We start from the raw sequence: 26,683 nt of genomic DNA on the forward strand, positions 1-26,683 counted from the left end.
TGCTGGTATTTTGTATTTTCCTGGGGTTTACATGATATGATGGATGATATTGAGAGGTGGAAATTTTTCTTGTGGGTCAATTAAGCAAGCTCTGGAAACTAAAAGGAGATTCTCAAATCCATCACCGTATTACAACACAGCCATAAAAGGCTGAGAAAAAGCAAAGTTGAAACTTGAGAAAAGGAAGAGTTTCTAATGTAGCTCAAAATGATTCACTCTAGAAAGGCATATAACATTTTTCATCATCCCTCAAAACCAATTCAACGACGCTTGTTGCTGCTGTGCCTCTTGCTCTTCTTCTTTCTACTGCTTCTGTCTTCATCAGACTCAGAGTCCGAAGCTGATTCCGAATCAGATGACTCCTCAGACGAAGAAGAGCTGTATTTTCTTCTCCGCCTTTCCTTCCTCTGCTTTGGCTTCTTCTTGCTCTTCCTCTTATTCCTTCTCCTCCTCCTCCTTTCCTCCTCTGAGTCCGAAGATGAGCTGTCCTCCGAATCACTCTCTCCAGACGATTCAGAGCCGTCACTACTATCTGTTTCAAACACAGAGGCTTCACTGTCACTGCCAGACTCAGATTTAGACCTCTGCTTTCTCTTGCTCTTCTTGGACGCCCGCCTCTCACCTTCTTCATCTTTCCCGTTTCCTGCATCTAGCTTCTCATCATCATCACCATCAAGATCATCAACAGAAGGCTTCATCCTCAGCTTAGGATTCTTAAGCTGCTGAGTTCTCGAAGGCCTAGAGATGTAAACCCTCTCGTTCTTGCACTCATAAGTCCAATGCCCTGTCTGAAAACACTTCTGGCACTGCGAAGCCGCCAAGCTGCTTCCTCCCACCACCGATGCCGACACTGACTTGTCCTTCCTTTCACCAAGCCTCACAGCTTTCTCAGTACTCATCAAGTACATCTGCCTCTTGGCTTCCCTCTTCTCCTGCCATCTGCTAGGACCTTCCTCCTTCTGACCATAAGCGTTGACGTTTCTGGAAGCAGCAGCAGCAGCTCGCTCGGCTTGGGTGCGGCTTAAGCCTTTGGAAGCGGTGAGTGCTGCAGCTTTGATCCTGTCTGCTGCAACCTGTGCTTTCTCATCCTTTGATTCAGACATGTCTTCTGTCTCTTTTGAGCCAACCAGAGACTCTTTCTTATCTGCAATTAACGAAAACACCATACGTTCAGACCAAAAGTATGTAAAAGACGGTTTCAGACACTGACGGTCTCTTCGAACAGATTGGAAACAGAATCTGTAACTGGTCAACAAGTAGAATCAGTAACAAATCTGAACAACGAAGGATTTAATAGGTATTTCTACTAAGAGTTTACGGTTAAATCTAGGAATAGAATGAGCAGCCAACGAGCCTTATCGCGATCTATTTGTTCAAAATCTCAAGATCTATACAAATCCTTGGGAAAACAATAAAAGGAAAAAACTTACGATGGGGGCACGAAAAGGAAGATCGAAAGCAGCTTCTTGCTTGCTTGGGAGGAACCAGTGGAGCGAATTTGAGAGACAGAGTAACAAAGGAAGGCGGCGCTCTCTCACACTGGCTCAGAGGGAGGAAGAAAGAAACTGACAAAAAAACTCTTTCCTAATTTTCTTTTCTCGACCCCATAAGACAATCTTCTTTATGAAAAAACCCCTACGTTTTCGAATTTGCATTTTTACCATGTAATGTTAAATTTCGTCAATTAAAAATGATCTAAGAGAATCTACCCACAAAAAGAAACACCTAACTAGGCAACAAATTTCCATGATAGATGTACTCATTAACAAAACCCCCTCCTCAGTCGTTGTATCTTATCTTAAAGAGTGTTATTCATTGATGTATTTAAGAAAAAATTAAACACAATTTTTTTTTCATATTAAACACAATTTATTGTTTATCTGAATGATGATTTTAAATCCTAATATTACATAATCAATTATTTAAATCAGGTTTTTAAAATCTAATGGTATTTAATTTTTTTTTATATTTTAAATTGATTTCGAATTTCATGAATAAATAGCTGAAATCAAAATACAAGGTATATTATACCAATTTTAAAATTAACCAACTCAAAATATTAAAAATTGATGGAATAACACCTCCTTAGTATTATTTATGTATTTGGTTATATAATTGAGCGATTTGCATAGAAAATAGAGGAAGATGGAGATATTTGCATGAATGGAAAAACCAAAGACCCAATCGTTAAGCCCATCTCTTGCCCACGCGAAAAGACCTAGCCCTATTCTCCCTTTCTTTACGTATGAAGCGAAAAAAGTTTTATAATGATTACATCATGAGTAAAACTATACACACAAAAACTTTAGAGTATTTGTGTAGCTCGTGTATCTAAGAATAGCCATAACTTCTGACCACTTATATCACCTAAAAATCGTAAAAACAATGAGACATACCAGTCTTTGATGAGCATAGTAATGATGCGATACGTTTTCGGAGAAAGAACACCGATTGTTCTATCTTACCAGTTCCCGGCGTGGATCTTTGGTCGACTAGGAAAGAGATAGCTACCAATAAGCGTAACAAAAACAACTGACATACCGGTCATGATGAGTAACGACAACAGCACAGTAATTTCATATCAAAAAACTTGGATCTTGATGTCGAAATAGATATAGCTCACTAATGCTACATATAATATTATCCATCATTTAAAATACTTCTCCGTTACAATAGTTAATATTTTTTGGTAATACATCAAATAGCCGTAACACAAACTGACATAGCCGGTTAATATATCACATAACAAGAGTCAAACAAAAACATGGATGCATGCATGACTTAGAAATCCTTCGTAATCTTATCCATCTTACAAAACACTTATCATAACAATAGTTAATATTGCTTGTTAATATATCAAATGGCAAGAGTCAAACAGATAACATACGTTGTATAAATAACTCAGTAATCTTACATAAAGGTTTTCCAAAGTGGAAGCACCGTAGCCTATTGGTTAAGGTTTAAAAGCTTCTACACTCAGGTCTGGGATTCGAATCTCATACTATGCAATTTATTTCAGATTACAGGAAATCTAGGTTTCAAGTCCCGGAGATAGCGATTTATTAAACAGTTATGCAGACTACGGAAGAAAGGCTTACAAGAGATCTTCAACATGGTGCAAGTAAAATCTGGTCAGGCGTGGATCTTCATAGGATGGCTCAAGTGATGCAGTTACGCGTAGGTCTTCATAAGGTAGATAGTATTATCGGTTGTCGAATCGTCTATGTAATCTTTCTCATATCATAATTGTAAGATAATAATAAATCAGCGTTAAAAAAAAAGTTTTCCAAATTACATAGCCGTAACACAAACTGATATAACCGGTTAATAAATCACATAGAAAGAGTCAAACATAAAACAAAGTTGCATACATAACTTGGAAATCTTACAAAACATTTTCCCAAAATATATAGTCGTTACACAAACTGACATAGCCGGTTAATATTCTTGCTGATGTGTGTGGCCAGCAGCAAAAATCTGAAATGGTAACTCTATAGTCTCCATAATTGCCAACATGAACTTAGATAGAATCAAGACCTGAACTTGAACAGTATATGAAGTGTGTGTAAGCCCTAATGCTGAAATAGATTCAGAAAGGAAACACAAGGAAAAAACTTACAATCGTAAAAGAAACTAGTGAATACAGTGAAACTGAAGAACATGATCCGGCGAGTATGAGATTATTTTGGAGCAAGAATTCCGACGGAGAAACCAAAGAGATTGAAATAGATGCAAGACTGTTTCGGAACAAGGGTTCCGTCGGAGAAACCAAAAAGATTGGGAGAGATGAAAGATTGTTAATAAACAATAGTTCTGACGGAAAAATCAAAGAGATTATGAAATAATGAGAATCGTAACCACAGAGAAACCAAAGAGATTGAGAGAGATGAAATAGATGTTTAAAGAAGAATAGATCGATTGTAGTGATTAGCATAGTCTCTCTCTATAGGCATAATAATGAAATATAGAGTTTCTAAAAAAAAAAACATCATCTGGAAAGTCGAGATTTCATTCCTGCAAAGAAGTGCAATTTCTCTATATAATTTGTCAAGTGTTAAGATATTAGAGACGATGTATAATCCTTTTCAGTTATTGACCTTTCTGATTAAGATGGTATAGGCTTTTAAATGTAGCCCGTTTTATGAAAAGCCCATTAGTGTTCTTCGTTTAGTACAAGAGAACGCGATCAATTCTATGAAACTATAAATTCTCTAAATTTAAATGAGAAGCACAGTCATCTAGTTTTCATTTTGTAAATAATTTATACTAGGTGGATGCCCGCGGTTTCGCGGGTTTGAATGTTTTGTAACAATATATTTATTATAATTTTTCAAATTAAAATATGTTTTTATCATTATGTGTTTTTGTTAAATATTTTTCTAAGAATAATTGTTTAAAAAATATAAATATGACTATTTTAAATATTTTTTTGATATTTTGTATTGATAATTGTACTAAAATTAGATATGTATAATATTCATGATTCAGTTTTTTTTATAAAATTACTAAATTTTTGAAGTTATATAATTCTGAAACTCTTGGAATATTTTATATAGTTTAGAAATACTTGATTGCTAAAAATAATTTTAAGAAGCATTATATATATTATATAAATCAAATATTTAATTACCATAATTTATTTGGTGCAATATATTTAGGTCATTTGGATACTGATAGAACTATTTCTAGAACTAATTTCCATACTCATAAAATAAATAAAAATTGAAAATCCATTAAAAAATCAAATTATAATATATTTTTTCAAACTCTATATATGATCGACACCTAAGAAAAAAAATCAATGAAGTGATTTATCATTTAATTATAAAATGAAATTTAAAAATAGATTTTATAAATTAGTTTATGAGCTTGTATAAATAAATTAAAAACTCTTATCATAATTTAAATCATATGATAAGCAAAGATATATAATTTTATAAATGTAATTATAATTTTTATAAATGATTTATAAGCATGTATGAATTTTATTAGATATTAATAGTTATTATAATACTGTATATACGAATATAGGCCATATACAAATATAAGAATATAAAATCATTATATCGATTTTAATAATAAAAATTGTTTACTATTTTATGTAGTTTATAAATATATAAAAAATGATCAAACATTATTACTCTTTCTTAGTTACCATAAATAATTATTTGTAACATTATGCAGATTTTTGGCAAGTGATATTAAATGTTTATAGACTTATTTTCTCTTTTAAATCTAATAAAAATAAATAAAAATAAATAGAAATTATTAATTATCGACAATCAATTTATAACAGTTTTTAAGATTTCTTAAATGATCGACACATAACCAAAAATCTCTTAGATCAATTAATATATAGTATGACATATAACTTTGATTTTAAGCTCTTATAGATGACTTACAAACTCTTATAATAATTTAAAATATACAATAAGCCAAGATAAATAATTTGATAAATGTTTTTATAGATGATTTATAAAGCATATAATATGAACTTTAGGAGATGTTAATAGTTTTTATGATAATTTATATAAAATATAATGTTTTTAAATAAGAATATAAAATCATTATATTGATTTATATAAATGGTTTGTCGTTAATTATCTTATGTATTTTTTAAATATAAAAAATGATTAATTTATTTTTCTTTCTACATTTTCAACAATTAGTTACCGTAAATTTTTATTATGTAAATTATTTGGCAAGTGATATTAATTGGTTATAGATTTACCTTTTATTTCTATATCTGATTAAAATAAATAAAAAATTAAAAATCATCGACCAATCAAATTATAACAATTTTGTAAGAGTTCACCTATGATCGACACGTAAGAAAAATTCAATAAAGTGACTTCTCAATTAATATATAGTAGGATCTCAAGTCATTTTCTTACTGTGTTATTATATTTTTTTGGGATCAAACTGTGTTATTTTATTTTATAATTTGTTTATATTTAGAAATTTTGTGGTCTGATATTTTTTTGAAAGAATAAAAAATCATGGGTTTGAAGACACATTCATCTCCTAGGGTAAGATTTGAACTATGTTAAAACAACTTTTTTCTCGAAGATCATATCTCTTATTACAAAACTTGAATTTTATTAGGTGATCCAAAAAAATTAACCACCAAACTGATTTATCATTGGTAATTCTTATATACTCTAAAGGAAGTTATTTCTATTTATTTTTTTTTGTAAAAAAGCTTTCTAATTAAAATTCAAAGAGACATAAAAGGTATGGCTTAACAACCATAAAATTTGAGAAAGTATGATGAGAAATGCCTCATATTCAACCAAGCATTAGCTTGTAAAAGAGAAACTTATGACACCCAAATTTAGTGAAAACAAGAAAATGATGAAAACACTAAGTAGATGGTCTGTGGTTACTGCGGCCTCGACGACCTCGATTACCCTTTTCTCGTACTGTACTGTGTTCCATTCTATATCTTGAAAATTTTGAAGTGGTTTTATTGGCCTTCCACCTCGTGACATGTTGAGGTTATTTCTATTATTGACATATGAATAACCCTAATATTAACTTGTGAAATTGACATCAAATCATTGACAGACCTTCTAGATCGTGTAATTCTTCTTTAAAAGCTTCATCAAATTGATGTAGTTTTTTCTTAATTTATATTGGTTTGGGTACCGTTCTTGATAACTTATAAATACCATATGATAGCAATTATTTCAGAATTATGACGTAACGTGTGAAAGAAGCAACCATCACATAATTTGGATTGTGTCTGTGATGGCATGACCCTCCAACTACTGTTTATCCATACGACAAAACTTTTTGAAGTCTTATGGATTGGATCAAAATCTAGATTTGTTATCAAATTAGGCTCGTTTCGGGCCCAGCCTTGGCCTTATCTCTTCTGTTTTCAAATTCTTTTCCTACAAATTGTATTAGATTGTAATTTTCAGCTTACTAAATAATATCGAAACTAAAGTGAGAAAAGTATACCACCTTCTCGAGATTAAAGTCCACACTGCTCAGTATTTTAGTATTTATAAACTATAGCTACAATCTTGAAAGATTAATTTTTCTAAAAGTTCATTTAGAAAAATCTAAAAATTTGGTATAAATATATATAGAAAATATGATTAGATTAGATTAGATGAGATGAGTTGAGTTGTGTGGATAGAGTGCAAGACAAACCGAAAAAGGAATCAGTAGTTAAGATAGAGATAGAGCTGTCTAATATCATTGGAAGGTTGGAAACAAGAAGACGCATTCTTGCATCAAAGTCACGTTACGTTGCCAATTTAATCAACACATTAATTGTTTAATAACCACTATTAATATATATATATATGTGTGTGTGTGTGTGTGTGTGTGAATTTGTATGTAAATGTACATGTGCATGCATACGAGTATATGAATAGGAGGGATACATAGAGACAGATATTGTTAGTTGGCAATGCCTCCAAGCAAACCACAAACCTTTTTATCCTAAAACTATCCCTTTTTCTTTTTTTCTGTTATTTTGTGATTTTCATATATATATCTCCTTTCAACTTGAATAAGTTTGTCTATAGATGTTACCCATTCATCATTAATGCGATTGTTGTTTATTGATAAAGATGATGACTGATGAGTTGTATATATTATCCACGAATTCTTGCATATCATGCATGCATCAATCAATTAAGTAAAAACTGATTGAATTCTCGGATATGAAAAAAGATTATATGCTCTCTTCAAACATATTTTTTGATTATAGATATGCGGCCATATATATATTATTATTTGGTTCGGATCTACTCAACATACTTTTGATTTGATAGTAATAATTTCCAAAGCTTTGTTTCTAAACTTACAAAGTACGAACGAGTTACACTTAGCAACACCAGAATTATGTAGATGAAATCGATACGAATTCGTTGATACTACTTTCTGCAATAAAATGATTTGTTTGGATGGATTAACAAGAATTGACGTGGATTGCAAGGGCCGACGTGGAAAATAAAGGTCTAAATCAATTAGGAAGGAAGTTAACGGAAACATACACAACGAATAGTATGAGTTTTAACCAAGTTGCTTCGGTGTAGTGGTATAGGAGCTCCAGCTGGAGTGCCCGCCCCTGGGTTCGAGCCTTGGCCACTGCGGAATTTACATATGGGCTGCAGCATCCGAGACCGAAGACCATTATACGGTGAGCCACATGGTGACGTCTTGGCAGCGTCCATGCTCACTTCGGTCTCTAGTCTGGACCACTTCGGTAAGGCCAGGATACTCGGTTAGCAAAAAAAAAAAAGTATGAGTTTTATTTTATTTTATCAGTATCAGTTTTCTCCAAAATATAATAGAGAATATAAATACGGCCCCTCACATCACCCAATAACCAACTTATACACATTGACACAAAATTATTATTAGAACCATATTGCTTGTTTTTGGATAAAAATGTACGTACGCATAAATATCATAATATCATATATACTAGAAAATAATAAATACTTTTTACAACAATATTGTTTTTTATGGGATGAATTTTATGTTTATTTTAACGGCATGCTGCTCAGAGGATCGATCAGATTTCTTGGGCAAAGAATTTTCACAAACTAATTAACTGTAGATAGAACACTATATCCTTTATATATTAAAGGAGAATCATTGTAATAAATGCATTCACACTATAATAGACACGTGGCAGCATCACAATGATTTGATAATAAATATGCTAACGTGTTCACACTATATTCATAAATGTGCTCACACTATATACTTTGTATTTTTTAATATAAAACTCATATGCAAGGTTCCAATAAAACTTTAGATTTTTCGGTTCGAATCAAAACAAATAACGAATCAAAAGCTAAACTATATATATTTTATTTTTATTATTTACCGATAAAATTGGGCAAAATATTTATAAGTTTTGATTCAATTCGTTAACCGTAACTCTACGAAGCAAATAAATTACTAAAATACAATTAAAAAAAGCAAATCACAAATACCAATATTTTTAGGAGCAATTGTCAAATTTGATCTATTATTTCATTTGCATATATATACATATAGGTACATAATTATATATATATATATATGTTATATATATTATATATAAGTTTTACAATATTTTTATGAATTCAATTTATTATATTAGGTATTAAAATTTAAAAAGTAAATAATATTTTATTTTGTAATAAAACATTATTATTAATTTTTCAATTATTTTTTAAATTTTATTTACGGATCAAATCGGATATTCTTTAAAATTCTAAATCATTTCGGATATCATAGTCACCGACTATCCAAGTGACTAAAGATTGAATCGACATGAATGCCTCCAAATACTCGGATATTCGATCTGTGTTCACCTCTATTTACGGATACAGTTGATTTTTTTATATGAAAAAAATTTACTAATGTCAAGGCCTTTTTAATTTTTAATTAGTTTTAATTTTATCTGTTATGTATTATTTAGAACAAAAATGTTATTAATATTAATTAACAATATCTTTATATATTTGTCATTTATTTTTATATACTTTTATATACACATACATGTGCACCTTGATGTGAGCACTTTATAAGTATTTACCACTACTGAAATATCTATATTTTTTTGAAGTTGAAATATTTTTTCTTAATGTTTCTTTCACTACCGACCAAATTGTAGTGAAATGATTAGTCTTAATAATTTTCTTTTCTTTTTCTTGAACTATTATCCGTTTACAAACTATAATATGAAACCATTGGTTCGACATGACAATTATCTAAAATTTATAACATAAAAATTAACAAATAATAATAATTTTTGGTTTTTACCGAAAAACTAACAAATCAAACATTCTAACAGAAAAAAACCAAAAAATAATTTAAAACCGAACCAATATCTAGATTAAACAGATTTAATGTGTTTTTATTAAAAATAACAAAACTAATAATCACATCCCGCGCAAGGCGCGGGTTATTACCTAGTCAGAATGTATAACTCTAGTTGCGCTAATTAAATAGTCTTTTGTTGTTTGCATCCAAAAAAACTCTAGTGAATTTCCTGAGGAGTCTATCCAATTTTAACTTACCTAAAAGCATCAAAATAATATATAACACTTACAAAAAACACCTCACTAGTTTAAACGCGTCTGGGTAAGTTAGTCGCTTACAAGACAAAACATCATATATCTATTATAGACATATTATAATATAATGAAACGACATTATATAAATACCAAAACTGAAAGTGTCAAAGTTTTCACAATAGGTTAAGAATAGAAATGTATAAAACTAAGTTGTTGCGTCTAATGGTAAAAATTATGCATACAGTATAAACTTCTAATTTTTTTTGGGTGTAATAAACTTCTAAATTTGATTTTTATTGAGAGCTCTTTGAGTTCTATTTGATCAGTTCAAATGGTATTATGTTTTAGATTTTAAAAATATTTTAGTAAATGGATTACTCGACATTCTAGTCATTTTAAAATTTTATTAGATGCTAACAAACTAGATCAGTGCTAATTATAAAATTTATATAAAATAAATACATAAATAATAAAAGTTATATAAATCATGATTCTCTGACACTCATATGAGTTAACTAGAAAATGAACTACCAATTATCGCTAACGCTCATATTCTTGTCAATCAGAGAAGATACCTCTTCTTCAACGAATAAATTCTTAATTAATTAAAGCCAAATAATTGAGATTTTAATAATAAACAATTAGAAGTTATATAGTAGTCTGTATATATTGTGTTCATTACAACAGCATTGCAAAAACAAAAACAGCATTGCATATTTGGCTGTATTAGACCACATGTTAATATAATCCAAGAAAACAAAACTACGTTTGTTTAAGTTGATGGGTCAATTTTTTTTAATTATTGACGAATGTCTAAACATGTTCAAGGAAGTTGAAATAAATAGACCAATAATCAATAACAATCCGGAAAGAGAAGTGTGGGCAAACATGACTAGAATCACTAGATGATGCATGATTATTATTTTGGTGGAGAGTCTTCCGTGACAACCTTCTCTCTCTGTCTCTCAGCTTTTTTAGGTCTTACGTTTCAATTTAAAATTCACCATTTTCATGTTTTTTTTTTAATGAACACATCATTTTCATGCATGCTCATGCACACACACGCGTATATAAACGTTGATACGTTCCTATATATATATTTTGGTAAAAGTTCCGATATACATTGTTCTGATATAACTATTTTTTTGCTTCCAATGTCATTTTCTTGTAACTTTGTTCGAGTGAGTTTTGTTCCCATACCATGCAGAAAATCATGTATTATTTACGGGCAACCAGACGCTTTTAATAAAAAATTATTCCATCCGCTTATAATTTTTTTTATCATAGATTAGATCGTAATTAACTAATTCATTTTAAAAGCGATAATAATGAATCCAAAATTGTACAATATTGATATACATTATATACGCGTGTGTGTGTATTTTTGAATTAATGGTTTTATATATAGTAGAATTGTCTTTAGAATACTATTATTGTTTATGTTATTAATTAATGTGTTTAGAAGTTCCTAATTTTAAAATTTAGTAGTTTTATACAAAAAAACTAGCATTTTGTATTTTAATCTGATCAATTATATATATAGTTGTTAAAGAAAATGGCAAGTAAAGTTGCAGTCTGTACGTTATATAATTGCAAAAATTAATTAAAACATATGTTATTTATCCTTAGATTTCTTTGTTAAATAAAAAGAGAAAAGTATTAAGTATTTCATAACAAATTTGATGCCACTGTGTCAATATGTTTAGGCTCGACATGACTAACAAAAACAAAAACATATGCAAAATAATCCCCTTATACTATATATATATTTGCACTAAACGTCATAAAAACTTAACTTTTTTGGCGATCCAGATCGATACTGGATCGTATATTTTACATTGCTGGAAAACGATGAAAATTATAGATCTCTTTTTGAGAACTGCTTATAATTCCCTTCTAATGATGAAAATCAAATTATTAGTATTTTGGTTATTATACTGGAACTGCTACTTCTACCGATAAACCTTTGTGTCATAAAAGTAAATATGTTAGGTTACTTATAACCAGATAAGATCATATGGTTGAGAGCTTCTCCAAAAATACTCTTTATTTTAGAGTATGCAAAACTCTATATTTTAAATTTTAAGGTATTTTTTTTCCAAAATAAAAACTTTAAATCCAACTTCAAAATTATTTGTAATTTACAATATGATTTTTATATTTTTCATAATTAATATAAATCCATAAACCTTTTATAAATAACTAGCACATATATATGAATATTATAGTAATATTAATTAATAAAATCTTACACTAAAATAAAAAATTATAAATAGAAATACATAATTAAATATTAAAATACAAGCAAAATATCACATTATTCCATAAAATTATTTATGTAGTGTTCCAGCTTCGGTTACACAAAACAAATAGGACAATATTTAAGAGGTTTCAGATCAAATTTACTAGACTATTAATGTTATTGTAATATTTAAATTTGTGTAATAATTGTATCTTCATGCATATTTTTAAAAATTTTTTTTTATTAAATTTCTTTTGTAATAGTTTGTTGTCTAATTCTAGTTTTAAAATATTCTCAAATTAATATTTCTTTAATTTATGTGTAAAATTTGAGTTTATAAAAAATAATTTGAAATAATTATGATATACAAAAAGTTTTTAAGATTAAAACGATAAATGATAAAATACTTAAGAATCATATGATGTGTGATTAATTATAAAGATCTGAAGTTTCACTCTTTAAAATTGTAAATTTGAAGTTCTTTTTTGAAGAACCAAAAATTTTATATTTAAAATTATAGAATTTTTTTAATATGTTTTTGTCTTTGGTTCACAGATATTAGGTTTCACTCTGAAACTTTTTGAAAAAAAAAATATAAATTAAGAAACTTGGAAAATATCAATGTCGCAAATTTGACCCCAAAAAATGTGAATTATAAGTTGAGACTTACTTCTATTGCGTTGAAGATTATGCGGCTTTGTGGCTGTCGCAGTAGCAAATAGGCTGACAGCGGTGGCAGACGGGTCCAAGCATGGACATGACTCTATTTATAGCTTTTTTAACTGAGTACTTATAGTTGTTTTTGTCTGAAAATAAGTACTTATATTTGTTGCTATAGAATATTAAAATTGATAAGGAAAAAAAACTAAAGGTAAAATAAAAACATTCATGTGAAATAGTCAAAAGTTCATTCATATAACTTTAGACATGGATTTTTATTTGGATCGGACATGGCCTTCTGACTACCAAAATTTTAAATAATGGATCCATTAAAAATCGTTACTTTTATCACAAGTTTCGATGAAAAATGAGACGCTGAGTAACAATTCTACCAACATTGGTATTGTTATAGACTTATTATGTCGTCACCGAGAAAACGTAGAAATTATGTTGAAGAAAGGAAAACAAACTTGCATTTAAGAAAAAAATAGAGCAGGAAAAAGGCACTAATTATTTTTTTTTGTAAATAATTTTACCCAAAAAAGTCTGAGATATATATCTCCTCTACGTAACATGTTCAACTTGATTGTTTTATCTTTATCTTCTAATTTATTCATAACAAGAGTCTCCTATCCTTTGTCACCAGATTCGCTAAAGAACTTCCCTATATATACTCACTCACTTCTTTCCCCATGTCAACAAAAGAAACACAAACATCACATATTATACATATAAACACATAAAAAAATAGATATATAAGATGTCTTGTAATAAGAAATCATTATTATTCGGGAACAAAGTCGTAGTTATACTTGTATTCCTCTTATGTTTGGTTCACTCATCAGAATCACTTCGGCCATTGTTTGCATGCAACCCAGCAAACGGGTTAACCCGGACGCTCCGGTTCTGTCGGGTCAATGTACCGATCCACGTTAGGGTTCAAGACTTAATCGGACGTCTCACGTTGCAGGAGAAGATCCGCCTCCTCGTCAACAATGCCGCCGCTGTGCCACGCCTTGGCATTGGAGGCTATGAGTGGTGGTCCGAGGCTCTTCATGGCGTTTCCGACGTTGGTCCCGGAGCTAAGTTCGGTGGTGCTTTCCCTGGTGCCACCAGCTTCCCTCAGGTCATCACCACCGCAGCTTCTTTCAACCAGTCTCTATGGGAAGAGATCGGACGGGTGAGAATAAAGGAATAATTTTTCGTACAAAAAAGAAAATAATGAAGGAATATTTTGCTGATTAAAGAATACGCATTTTTGGAAAATAAGAATTCTAAATTTTGTGATTTCCTTACGTGAATAAACGACATCAACATCATAGCGGTCAGTACACGAGAGTTTGATTAGCGCGGGATGCTCTATGTTTTATTAGGTTTATTTCTTTGAAATTTATACTTTCACATGTTATTTTTATTTGACTGTCATGAGTCTATCGAATAAGTCAGACAGGTAGGTTAGAAATTTAGAATACAAAATTCTAAACCAACAAATATATTTCAAGTACTAAACGGGAAATTTTATTTCGTTAAAGATTATATATATTACGTAGTATTCTTTAAACGAAATATGTTACGTAGTATATATATATATGTTAACTATCTGCGATATTAATAATTATGTGCAAGCTAGCTATAACCAGCGAAGGAAAAATATACTTTTGTTAACTTATGGTGTCTATATACGGAGAAATATAATTTCTTTCAATATAAATTAAAGGTGTGTTGTGGAGAAATATATTAACTAAACTTGGCATGATTTAAATCAATTAAAAGGTGGTGTCTGATGAGGCAAGAGCTATGTACAATGGAGGCGTGGCCGGTTTGACGTATTGGAGCCCAAATGTGAATATACTGAGGGATCCACGGTGGGGTCGAGGCCAGGAAACTCCCGGAGAGGATCCTGTCGTGGCCGGAAAATACGCAGCCAGCTACGTCAGGGGACTTCAGGGTAACGGCGCCGGTAACCGCCTCAAAGTCGCCGCATGTTGCAAACATTACACAGCTTATGACCTTGATAATTGGAATGGCGTCGACCGTTTCCATTTCAACGCCAAGGTAAACTTTACACATCTAATCTTTTCTAACGACACATCTAATGATTGAATCTCTACTTTTCTTACAACTTAATGGTTTGTTACTTACTAAAACTTCAGTATTTTCTTTAAAAAAATATAAACCAAATAATGAATGAGCAAAAAAAATATTGAATTTTCTGCTGAAACATATAAGTTTACTTTCTAAAAACAAAGTGGCTACTTTATATCGTTTTCAATTGCCTATGGCTCCACGTAACGAATTGAATGTGACTGGATACGCTTTCTTGCAAGGCTTATCATCTTTTATCTTGTTTCGTGATCAGTTTCGTTAGACCTCAGAAAATAGCTTATATCTAGATATATTGCAATCGTTAGTCGTTAGTTATTTATAGTTCCGTGGAATATGCGTCACTTCGTAATCTTCCAAAAGACTTTTTCATCCGCCTGAACTGAATTTTATCATCAAATGGGTAAACATGCGTGTCACTGTCGGACACAAACAAAGCACTTCCCTAACATTATATACCAGCTAAGCCAATAGGCAGTGTGACTTCGAGTGATGTGGCATATGCGTAGTCTTGTGTTTATAGTGGTGGAGAATCTTATCCTTATTGGTCATGTGGACCAACTAGGACCAGCCTCCTTGCCTTTTTTCTTGTTCTTCCAAATATATACTTTAAATTATATTTATATATCATAACAAAAGAAAAGATTCGTTTCTCTAGCTTAATAATAATAATTCAAAACATAATAACATGCTTTGCTAATTTAGCTAGATAGCTAATAATTTAATTATTTTATACGTTTTTGATTCATTTAGGTCAGCAAACAAGATTTAGAGGACACGTACAATGTGCCATTCAAATCTTGTGTTTACGAGGGAAAGGTCGCGAGTGTTATGTGCTCATACAACCAAGTCAATGGAAAGCCAACTTGTGCTGATGAAAATCTCTTAAAGAACACCATTCGTGGTCAATGGCGCCTCAACGGGTAAGATTAAAAGTTGTCATAATCAACGGCTCAGATTTATTTGATACCTCTTTTCATTCATCAGCTCAATAATAATGCATGCAGGTACATCGTGTCAGATTGTGACTCCGTTGATGTTTTCTTTAACCAACAACACTATACCAAAACTCCGGAGGAAGCAGCTGCCGCGTCCATTAAAGCCGGTGAGTTGTTTTCCACGCTAATGTTTAAATTCACAAGAACCGTTGATCACTTTGATGACAAAAGATATCATGTCGTTTTGCAGGTTTGGATTTGGACTGCGGGCCGTTTCTGGCGATCTTCACGGAAGGAGCCGTGAAGAAGGGATTATTGACGGAGTACGACGTAAATTTAGCACTTGCTAATACCATAACGGTCCAGATGAGACTTGGTATGTTTGATGGCAATCTTGGGCCGTATGCTAATCTTGGGCCTCGAGATGTCTGTACTCTAGCCCATAGACATCTAGCCCTTGAAGCGGCCCATCAAGGAATTGTGCTTCTCAAAAACTCTGGTCGTTCTCTTCCACTCTCCCCTAGGCGTCACCGCACCGTTGCCGTGATCGGACCCAACTCCGACGTCACTGAGACCATGATCGGAAACTATGCAGGTAGATAAGATAGTCTAACAAAAATAATTCGACACACATATTATTTATCAATAACAAAATTTTGAGTACATTTTTATTTTGACAGGGAAAGCTTGTACCTATACGACACCGTTACAAGGAATCTCAAGATATGCGAGAACACTTCACCAAGCTGGTTGTGCCGGCGTGGCTTGCCGAGGGAACCAAGGATTTGGTGCGGCAGAGGCGGCTGCACGTGAAGCAGATGCGACGGTTCTTGTGATGGGATTGGACCAGTCGATAGAGGCCGAGACACGAGATCGAACCGGGTTGTTGTTACCAGGTTACCAACAAGAGCTCGTTACACGAGTGGCTCAAGCTTCTAAAGGTCCAGTCATTCTGGTCCTTATGAGTGGTGGCCCCATCGATGTTTCCTTTGCTAAGAACAATCCACGTGTTGCTGCCATCATCTGGGCCGGGTATCCGGGTCAAGCTGGTGGAGCTGCCATCGCCAATATAATCTTCGGTGCTGTTAACCCTGGTACGTCCTTATCAAATTACATACAATTATGATTTATACTTATAAATCAAAGTAAAATTAGTTTTATCACATATCCGAACTAAAATATCATAATTTAGCAGCTAAAATTAAATAATGTATGCATCTTTTGATAGGAGGGAAGCTACCTATGACATGGTATCCACAAGATTACGTAGCAAAAGTGCCAATGACGATAATGGCTATGAGAGCATATGGAAATTACCCAGGAAGAACCTACAGATTCTACAAAGGTCCAGTGGTGTTTCCATTTGGGTTCGGTTTAAGTTACACCACCTTCACTCATAGTTTGGCCCAAAACCCATTAGCCCAACTATCAGTTTCATCCAAAAAACTCAACTCTGCCATTTTCAACTCCTCATCTAACTCTATCAAAGTGTCTCATGCCAACTGTGGAACGTTTCCAAAAGTGCCTCTCCATGTTGAAGTATCAAACACAGGTGAATTTGACGGAACCCACACGGTGTTCGTCTTTGCCGAGCCGCCGAAAAACGGGATAAAAGGATTGGGTGTGAACAAACAATTGATAGCGTTTGAGAAGGTTCATGTCACGGCAGGAGCAAAACGGACCGTTCAAGTCGATGTTGATGCTTGCAAGCATCTTGGTGTAGTAGATGAGTATGGAAGGAGGAGAATCCCAATGGGTGAACATAAATTGCATATCGGTGATCTTAAACATACTATTTTGGTCCAACCGCAACTTTAAAAGAGCCATACAAAAAAGAAGCAACAAATAAGGAAACGAAGTGGAGTGTTTCCTTTTATTTATATGTTACATTATATATAGAGAGATAGGTTATTTTCTTGAGAAATTACTCAAGAAATGGTCCAATCCGAAAAGAAGCACCAAAGGGTTGCTTCTTGGATTTGTATGTTTTATTTCTTCTATTTTTTCGTCATCAATTGTCAATGTTACTGTAACTTGTGGCTCCCAAAATAAGAAAGAGGGGCCCTTGTAAAATGTTGAAACTAAGAAAAAAAATGAAGATAATGATAATTTGATATATACAGTATTTCTTTGTTTTTCTTCTCTCTCTATGGTGTTGTATGCGTGAAAAATTAGCAGTATTTTTGCAGATTACATGCTGTGATCATGTTGGTGTGAGGTGGTAGCATTGGCGGATCTAGAAATAACTTTTGTTCGGGATAAAATTATAAAACATGGTTTAATACTTATATAAATTTGAACTATCAACAAGTGCATTGTAAGAAATCAGTCAAAAATACACCAATTTATAAAATTCATGGTGGGCAGCTGCTCTCCCACCCTTCATGTAGCTTCGCCTCTAGGAAGAATTGACCAATGTGACCATAGATTTGTGGTAGGTAACTTAACGTTCGAAACAACAAAGCCTTGAGTTCGAATATTGGTCATCACTACCCTCCTCTGTTTCTTCCAATAATTATTTGATTTAACATTAGAGGCATTCTCAAATGCCTTCTCTTTTTAAACAAAAAAAAAACTGTTGGTGTGGTGGATGGAATTTTAAAAAGTGTTTTTATTCGTATCTGAGTTTTAGGTTTGGTTTGAATAATAGGTTTCGAGATCCTTCCTTTGGCTATAGCAAACAACTTATTTCGTGTCTCGTCTTGAGATTACTTTTTAGGTTTGATTTTTCTTCTTCTTCTTCTTCCAAATATGGTTTATTTTCATGTCAGCCAATAAATGGTTTAAAATAGGCGAAGTAAAAACGCAAAAAGAGGAGGTTGGTGACTTGTACTCAACTGCTACAAAATTCTCCTCTGTATTTTTGACCCTCTCTATACTAGACTAAACTCTACTTACTTGCACCACAAGTCTTGAAATTGTCGATAGACGCCTAAATAGATGTATGTAACTATATAAAATGATTTATACTAGTATCTTCTTGTGATCTCTAAAAATGGCGTTGTCACACATGATAGACCTCCGGATATCGGTTACCCTTGTTGTTGTTTTCTTCCTTTTAACTACATTTCCAGGTTTGTTGTTCATTTTACACACCCACATGTTACTTCTGCCAAAAGTAGGCTTTCATTACTCTTTATCTAAATTTTATAGGTATCGCTTACGGTGACGAAGACGATTCAGAAGGAGGTGTAGGTGGAGGTGGCGGGCCAGGGTTTGGCGGTGGTGGCACAGGTGTGGGAGGCGGAGGGATAGGCGGTGGCGGGCCAGGATTTGGCGGTGGTGGAACAGGTGTGGGAGGTGGAGGGATAGGCGGTGGTGGCACCGGTGTGGGAGGTGGTGGTACTGGATTTAGCGGTGGAGGGACGGGTTTAGGTGGAGGAGGATTGGGTGGCAGTAGCGGTGGAGGGACAGGTTTTGGAGGAGGAGGACTAGGCGGCGGCGGAGGGACAGGTTTTGGAGGAGGACTAGGTGGCGGCGGTTTAGGTGGGAACGATCCACCGGAGATAGTTGCGAAAGCTTTGGAGTGCTTAAATGAGAAACACGTAATATGTTTTACTTGCGACACAAGAATCTGCTACCTTAAATCTAAATTTAAAAGCACATTTCGAGTTCTAACTACTGATTGGTTATGGCTGTAGCTTTAAAAAATTTGCTGTAAAAAAAAATCTGTAAATTTTTTGCTTTGGCTTTAAATTTTATTGCTGTAGAATTTTATGGAAAGCACTAAAAAATTGCTTTGGATATTTGGCTCTGCAGAGCACTTGTACAGCTGTAGGTTATTTTAAGAGCTGTGGTTTCAAAACAAAATTTAAAGCTTGATTGCTCTGAATTTGGTGCTGTATAAATAAATAAGGCTGTGGACAGCACCTACAGCAACTACCAATCACCCTCTTAAGTTATTCTAAGCTGGTTTGTATATGATCAGTTCAGTTTATCTAGATTGAGAATATTCCTAAAGAATGTTCAAAAATTGTTAGGCGTTAATCAGATGTTTAATAGGGAATTAAGCCGCTTAAACCGAGTTTTAGAACACCGCTTTTAAATCAGTTTTGATTGACTGAAAAATTAGCTAACAACTCTAATGTTACAATATTTACATCTCACTCTTGAATATTTCAATTGATTATAATTTTTTCACTCAAAACTCCCCAAATGAAATGCAGATCTACAGAGAATGCGAGGATGCATGGAGGCTAACTTTAAACGGAGACCTGAACATTCCGGTGGCGAGGGCGGAGGAGTTCTGCGAGGGACCATGCTTCTCCGAAACACATTTGGCTTTGAATTGCATTGATGATATTGTTCACCACTTCAGATTCTTCAACAGAGCCACCGTTTACAACATCCGTGAAACACTCAAGTCCGGCTGCAGCTACGGACCTGAACGAGGTTTTGATTCCAGAGACCATTTCTTGATCTGGTCTAGACTGGTTCTTTTGTTTCTTGTTTTAAATGTTGAGTTCAAATTTGCATGCAGGCATTTTCAACGTTCTAGAGCACATCGAAGATGAAGAAGAAAATGGAAATGAGAGAATGAAGGCAAGGTCTGGACCGTTGCTTGGGACTGTGTTGTTCATCATTGCCTTGCTTCTTTAAGAGCTGTCTTAATGTTTAATCTTTAGCTATTATCTTATAGATGTTGCTTATTTGACAATTACAATATATATAAATCGATCTCTTTGTATCTACGGAGAGACTATCTAATCGAGGAGTACTTTTATATATAGTTTCTTCTTTCTTGTTTAAGAAAAACAAAATTTGTGTTGTTTGTATAAAAAATATTTCACGAAAAGCCAGTTTAGTGTTGTGATTAGTTTTGTAGGTTCATAGTCATTTTATTACTTCAAAATTTAACATATTAAGGAATTGGATTATTTAAAAGTCGTCAAGTTTCCAACAGTTGGATCTACCATTCTCTCCAATTGTGCTAAGCTTTGAAAAGAATTATCATATGCTGATCCATTATAGTATATGAATATAATTTAGCTCTACTAACAAAATAGTGAAAAAATAGGTCTAGATCTTCTTGTGTGTGTGTGTGTGTGTGTGTAAGAGAATATACCGTTTCTCAGTATTATAATATCGAACGCATATTCGCTTTTATTAATTTGGAGCAGCTAGACAGTCACTTGAATCTAAAGTACAATTTGATTGGGTATGGGTTAAAGATCCAACTTCTGTCCGCCTTTAAATTTTCATATGATCATGATGCGTTTCACACAAATACCGATTGTAATATTGTACCAACGTTTTCTCCCTTTTTGGTAAATCGTGTGAACGGTAACTTTAATTTGCTTTAAGCTAATTGTGGTAAAATATCCAAGTATGTTTTTCATTCTCTTCTTAATCTATATACGCATAATCGTATTTGTTCATATCATAGTGAATCTTTGGGTGCTTATTTACCTTATTATAATTTGTCTTTTTAATGATGGACACAAAATGAATCCAAAATTGATAATTTTGTGTGTCCTTAAATCTCAACTAATACAAATCCGCATGATCCTAGTTTCGCAGGATATACAATTAATTCAATCAAAACGTGATCAAGTTGATCGCAAAATGTAAACAAATTACAATTAGTGCAATTAATGTTTTTTGGTGAATAAGTCGATTGCCTTGGCCATTGCATAATATGATTTATTTCTAATTGTGCGTTTTACATCTCTAAAAATATGATTTCTTTTATGAGTTTTTTTTCTGAACATTTCTGATGAATATCTATACTATTTAAAGGGAATCAGTTTTGAAAAATCTACTTATAAAAGGTTGTTAGACTATTTCACTAGACTATTGATATTTTAGTCTTATCTTAAATTTATACTAACAATATATTACCATATATTTCTTTAACAATGATTTAATCAATTTAATAGGTATTATAACTAGATTTCCTAAATTTTCTAAGATTTATCTTAAATAAAATATTTTAAATTTTTGTGACATGAATCAAAGCCAACTGTGATACTTATATATATTTGCCGATCATATCTACAATATAGCCTGAAAGATAATTAGCTATATATTAATTAATAATAATACTCATTTCTTTCATGTAAACAAAACATTGTGAGATTCACGAGTGAACTATCATTATTTAAACACATGACATATAGACTATGCAATCAGAAAATATTTACTTACGGTTTTAACAATTTATATGGTTCACGACTTCACATAGTTTTGACTGGTAAAACTAAAAATACACATATCAGACACATATCAGACCTACTGAATACACAAGTTTAACAATATTGATTTTTATATTTGTATATAGTCCATGGAGTTTATATTAAAATGATTTACAATTATATATTTGTCAACCTTAGAGCAGTGTCCCTAAATGTGTATATATGTGGAAGGATAATCCTAAACTCTAAATTCTGAAAATAATAAATACATATACTGGTGTATAAAATATATGGTCAGTGAAATTTTGTCTACCTTAATATATTTACAAAATGGTTCAACTAATTCTCCTTAATAAAATGGTAACAATATAGGTTCGTTAATACTTCATATCCACGCAAGGTGAAAAACCGCTATAACGATCATAAATGTTTTCATCTGTTCAATAGTATAAGTATTCTTAATACTGAAAAATGTGAATCACTCAAAAATGTGAATAAAAATGTGAATTATTAATACTGAAAAAACTGAATCACTCAAATATTCTTATAAGAAATATTTAAATTTAATTATCTGAATTATCCGATATTTTATCCAAAAATAAAAAATATAACTTTTACCTGAATTATTTATGATTATCCATAAAGCGAGAACCAAACCAGAACCGAATTAAACTCAAGATTTTAACATGTTTAAAAAATTGGTATCTAAAACAAACTAAAAACCAAAACAACTAAACTGTAAGCAAAGTCAAATTTATAAATAACTAAACAGTTCCTATATTTCTTGAATAAAAAATCAAAAATCAAAAATCGAATCGAAACCGAACTAAAAATCTAAAATGAACTGAATCAAAAGCGAACGCGTAGCTTTAAACTTATTAGTGAACTAACAAACAATAAGTTTATCAATTAAAAAAATCCCGCGCTTTTAAGCGCGGATCAAAATCTAGTACTAATACTATAACACAAAAGAGAACATACAAATTAGAGTTCCACAAATCATAAACATTTTAGTTGTCTTGTTTTGTCTTTCTAATTGAAATTTTCCTTTTAAGATTTTTAAAATACAAGAAAGAAATCATATATTTTGTTCGTCATGAAAAGATAAATTATTTCTAAGACAAAACAATTTTGCTTTCTGGAGCTATGCAGTACAACTGTACAAGTGTATATGATATACTAGGGTCGGCCCGCGCTACGCGCGGGTTATGGTTTACGTGTGGTGTATGTAAATATGTAATTATATAATATCTTTGCGTATATTTTATGTGAGTTTTGCAAGAGAAGTGTATAATAATCTCTATGGTTTTGAAGAATGTTAGGATGTGTAGAGATTGTGCATGCTAAAACTTATTATCTTTGATTTTGATGTTTATATGTATATTAATAGGTTGCGGTATATAACATACAATATTGTGTGAATAAGGTGTGGGTAGTGTTCTTGTATTATGTATTATGATAATTATGAATTCATATTGTTTGTTTAATTGTGGGTTGCTATATTTTAGGATCTCAAAAATAGTTTTGTGATTCTCGTGATTATCATTTGAATGAATGGATTGACTGCATTTCGTTACAGTTTATATTATTATGAATATGATATTGATATCTGAGTAAAATATTGAAAGTGTAAATCTAATTGTATATATTATAAATTAACACTTGAATGTACAATTATAAAATTTCATGTCAAATATTTCAATTCATTTAAAGTCATTGCCTAGCTGTAAAGAAGATTCCTTTGATGCATAAGTAATATAAAAATTTTGAAGCTCAATTATATTTGTTTAATATTATGTAAATAGTTTGGGTTTATTTTTTTTAGTTTCTATTAGCTTCTTAATTTTTACAGTTTTAATTTAATATTCTTTATTTTTTTTTAATTGAATAACATAAAGTTTTAAACTTTCTTTGTTAAAAGGATTTGTCTTCTAATTTATAATGTATGATTTTTTGCCAATCGACATAAAAACCATAAACGGGTTATAGTCAAAGAGCGAGATCGCTGAATATACCATGATTATGCCGGAGAAAAAACATTAAAAAAATAATCAGAGAATTCAAAATTTATGTTGGTAGAATCGGAAAGAAATTTATCTTGTTTTTTTTTTAAATCATGTTTCTCATGTCTATTTGTCATCTTTGTGATCTTATGTGCCCAGTTTTCCTTACAAAAATAATCTTGCAAATAAAATTATTCCAATGGTTTCTGAATTGATAATATATTTATATGCTATTTTTTGTATAATTACAAAGTCCCCAAGTGCGGAGAAAAAACTTATCATTCATACAAATAAGAAGTTCATATGGTATTACAGTTGTGAATAGCTTAATATTTCAACATATTTGGCTTTTAGTATTGTGATACTCAAAGTTTTATGTATTTACAGAGCTTCTAGCACTATGAGAGTTCGTCTCTTTATCTTTCTCTTTCCCTACAATGTTCAAAGCACCCTAAACCAATTTCTTCAATTTTCAGTTAGCTCAAACCAATACAAATTTCTTGTATCAATATTTTGGTTAATTTCTTAAAAATGATGTCATCTTCGTATATTGAGTTCAATTCTCATAAACAAATCTGATTTCAAAATTGACATAAACGATATAATCTATTGATTAATAAAGTTTGTGGCATTCTTACAATATTGTCAACTTGTTACTATCATTACAAATCTTAAATTTATGATTATTATCTCACGTAGCGTCCTTGTTCGGAAACTCGCTAGGCGCAACGCGTGCGGCTGATCAGGGCCTAGCGAGTTATTGAAAAATCGGAAATAAATCGGGAAATACTCAGGAGATTTTTAATAGGGTTTTAATTTTCAATAATACACATATATATTACTTTTGTGATTCCAAATATTATTATAGTTTAGGTTAATGGGCTGCCTTACTCTATTTGGGCCAGCCAAAACATAATTTGAATAAAAAATGGTAACGTTTTGTAGTTTTTATTTATTTTGTTTTGTAAAATACGAAAAAGATGTAGATGTCATCATCTTCTTTCCTCTTTATTCGGTTCTGCAACTAAACCTTCGCATCCATGATATCTTCGCATCCTAGGCCTCATCCTCTTCATCTTCTTCATCATCGTCCGTCCCCAGCTCCCAACCGTCTACCTCAACTCCCTCTCTGTCTCCAACTTCACCGTCTCCGACAACCGCCTCGCCGGAAACTGGGACCTCGGTCTCCAGTTTCAAAACCCTAATTCGTAGATGTCGCTTCACTACGATGGCGTCTTGTGCACGCTCTATTACGACCGTGCGTCTCTCTCCGAGACGCGCCTGCAGCCGTTCGATCTGGGGACGATGGATCAGACTCCGGTGAACGCGACGCTCGCCATCTCCGGGACGTACGTCGAGGGGCGGTTGGTTGATTTGATTGGGAAAGAGAGGGGCGAGAAGGGAAGCGTCGAGTTCGATTTGAGGGTGGTTTCGTTGGTTACGTTCCGGTATGGAGTGTACCGGAGGAGGAGGTACGTCACGGTTTACTATAATCTCATTTTTTGTCCCGGTATGAAATGTTTTTATGTTATCACAGGGGGACAACCCGTCAAAGACAGGAATTAGGTTCGACGTCTATCTCTCAACAAAACCGAAGCCCACTAACGAAGAAACTCAAGCCCAGCACGAAGTTTTGTAACCCATACCGATACGATTAAATGATACGGCGTGTTTCATTGAAGCGGGACACGTGTCAACACTATGGACTTCGACTTTCTGACGTGTCCTCAGCAGGGGAGACTCCAACATTTTTTTATATAATTAGATGGTTACATGAAGGACATGTCGATGAATGAAAATAGGTAGGGTTATTGATTGCTCAAGTGCTCATATGCAAGACAGCGTATTTATGTCAAAGCTCGGATTTATGTAAGTTGGTGAGAGGATCGCAGGATCCTTATGGACCTGCATGGCTATTACAGTAACCTCTCTCTTTACACATCTTATTTATGCAAACGGACCCTTACATATGGACCCAAATTAAATTTATATACAATATTTTTTTTGACTAATTTATACACAATAATTTCGACAAATATACTTACAAAACAAAAATAGTAAAATAATATATGTATGTATTATAATATTTAGAAACCTGCGCATACTCTATACTATGATATCCTGGTGGTCTAAATTTTTCCCTAGAATTAGTGTTCATGGAAATTATGTAATAATAAAGTTGTCGCGTGTTCTAAACAATTTATATTCAGGAGAATTGTTCTTCTAGTCATGCAAAAGAAATGGTGAGACGTAAGTTGTAGAACTTAGTGAAATAATAAAAAATATGTCCCATGCATATCCAGTAAAATAGTAATATAATTTTTTTATCAAACAAAAAAAATATTTTATTGAAATGAAAATCGGTGAACATTTAATAGATTGGATTGTTTTATGAATATGAAATTATATTATATTTTTAGCAAAAAAAAATGTAGAGGTGAAGGGAGAGAGAAATAAGGAACTAAAAGTGAGAGACAAGGACAAAAAGAATTTAGAGCAGTGCCTTAAATGGCAAAGCTTTTGCTCGTTGTAACTAAAGAGACTCGTGATGTCTACGTGACTGGCTCATATA

The 26,683-nt window shown here is 32.3% G+C and overlaps 3 protein-coding genes, 1 long non-coding RNA gene and 1 pseudogene across 4 annotated transcripts; 4 read left to right on the forward strand and 1 right to left on the reverse strand.

Annotated features, from left to right (window-relative positions):
- Window positions 1-54: 54 nt before the first annotated feature.
- LOC103874624 (zinc finger CCHC domain-containing protein 10) lies at window positions 55-1,626 on the reverse strand. Its single transcript, XM_009153054.3, has 2 exons — window positions 1,431-1,626; window positions 55-1,144 (listed from the first exon to the last, which is right to left on the reverse strand). Exon 2 carries the CDS (start codon window positions 1,101-1,103, stop codon window positions 261-263), a length of 843 nt encoding a protein of 280 aa, XP_009151302.1. The 5' UTR covers window positions 1,104-1,144; window positions 1,431-1,626; the 3' UTR covers window positions 55-260.
- Window positions 1,627-5,223: 3,597 nt separating this feature from the next.
- On the forward strand, window positions 5,224-8,590 carry LOC117126204. The gene is made up of 3 exons (XR_004448709.1): window positions 5,224-6,170; window positions 6,498-8,028; window positions 8,262-8,590. It is a non-coding gene; the product is annotated as an uncharacterized LOC117126204 (long non-coding RNA).
- Window positions 8,591-13,563: 4,973 nt separating this feature from the next.
- Window positions 13,564-18,092, forward strand: LOC103874626 (beta-D-xylosidase 1). Its single transcript, XM_009153055.3, has 7 exons — window positions 13,564-14,113; window positions 14,707-14,988; window positions 15,790-15,959; window positions 16,044-16,141; window positions 16,225-16,569; window positions 16,655-17,068; window positions 17,203-18,092. Exons 1-7 carry the CDS (start codon window positions 13,694-13,696, stop codon window positions 17,790-17,792), a joined length of 2,319 nt encoding a protein of 772 aa, XP_009151303.1. The 5' UTR covers window positions 13,564-13,693; the 3' UTR covers window positions 17,793-18,092.
- Window positions 18,093-18,329: 237 nt separating this feature from the next.
- LOC103874627 (glycine-rich cell wall structural protein 2) lies at window positions 18,330-20,787 on the forward strand. Its single transcript, XM_009153056.2, has 4 exons — window positions 18,330-19,048; window positions 19,128-19,519; window positions 20,141-20,366; window positions 20,455-20,787. The coding sequence occupies exons 1-4, from the start codon at window positions 18,970-18,972 to the stop codon at window positions 20,571-20,573; spliced, it is 816 nt and encodes a 271-aa protein (XP_009151304.1). The 5' UTR covers window positions 18,330-18,969; the 3' UTR covers window positions 20,574-20,787.
- Window positions 20,788-25,155: 4,368 nt separating this feature from the next.
- LOC117126148 lies at window positions 25,156-26,541 on the forward strand (annotated as a pseudogene).
- The last annotated feature ends 142 nt before the right edge of the window (window positions 26,542-26,683 follow it).

This window comes from Brassica rapa, chromosome A06, assembly GCF_000309985.2.
Source record: "Brassica rapa cultivar Chiifu-401-42 chromosome A06, CAAS_Brap_v3.01, whole genome shotgun sequence".
In the NCBI taxonomy this organism is placed as follows: domain Eukaryota; kingdom Viridiplantae; phylum Streptophyta; class Magnoliopsida; order Brassicales; family Brassicaceae; genus Brassica; species Brassica rapa.

Excerpts from the sequence above, each read along its gene's own strand:
- LOC103874624 (XM_009153054.3), bottom strand. The coding sequence starts at position 1,103 with ATGTCTGAATCAAAGGATGAGAAAGCACAGGTTGCAGCAGACAGGATC.
- LOC103874627 (XM_009153056.2), top strand. The coding sequence starts at position 18,970 with ATGGCGTTGTCACACATGATAGACCTCCGGATATCGGTTACCCTTGTT. Across the intron at positions 19,049-19,127 it reads CCTTTTAACTACATTTCCAG|GTATCGCTTACGGTGACGAA; the intron begins GTTTGTTGTTCA and ends TAAATTTTATAG. Across the intron at positions 19,520-20,140 it reads AGTGCTTAAATGAGAAACAC|ATCTACAGAGAATGCGAGGA; the intron begins GTAATATGTTTT and ends AATGAAATGCAG.
- LOC103874626 (XM_009153055.3), top strand. The coding sequence starts at position 13,694 with ATGTCTTGTAATAAGAAATCATTATTATTCGGGAACAAAGTCGTAGTT. Across the intron at positions 14,989-15,789 it reads GTTTCCATTTCAACGCCAAG|GTCAGCAAACAAGATTTAGA; the intron begins GTAAACTTTACA and ends TGATTCATTTAG. Across the intron at positions 17,069-17,202 it reads CTTCGGTGCTGTTAACCCTG|GAGGGAAGCTACCTATGACA; the intron begins GTACGTCCTTAT and ends ATCTTTTGATAG.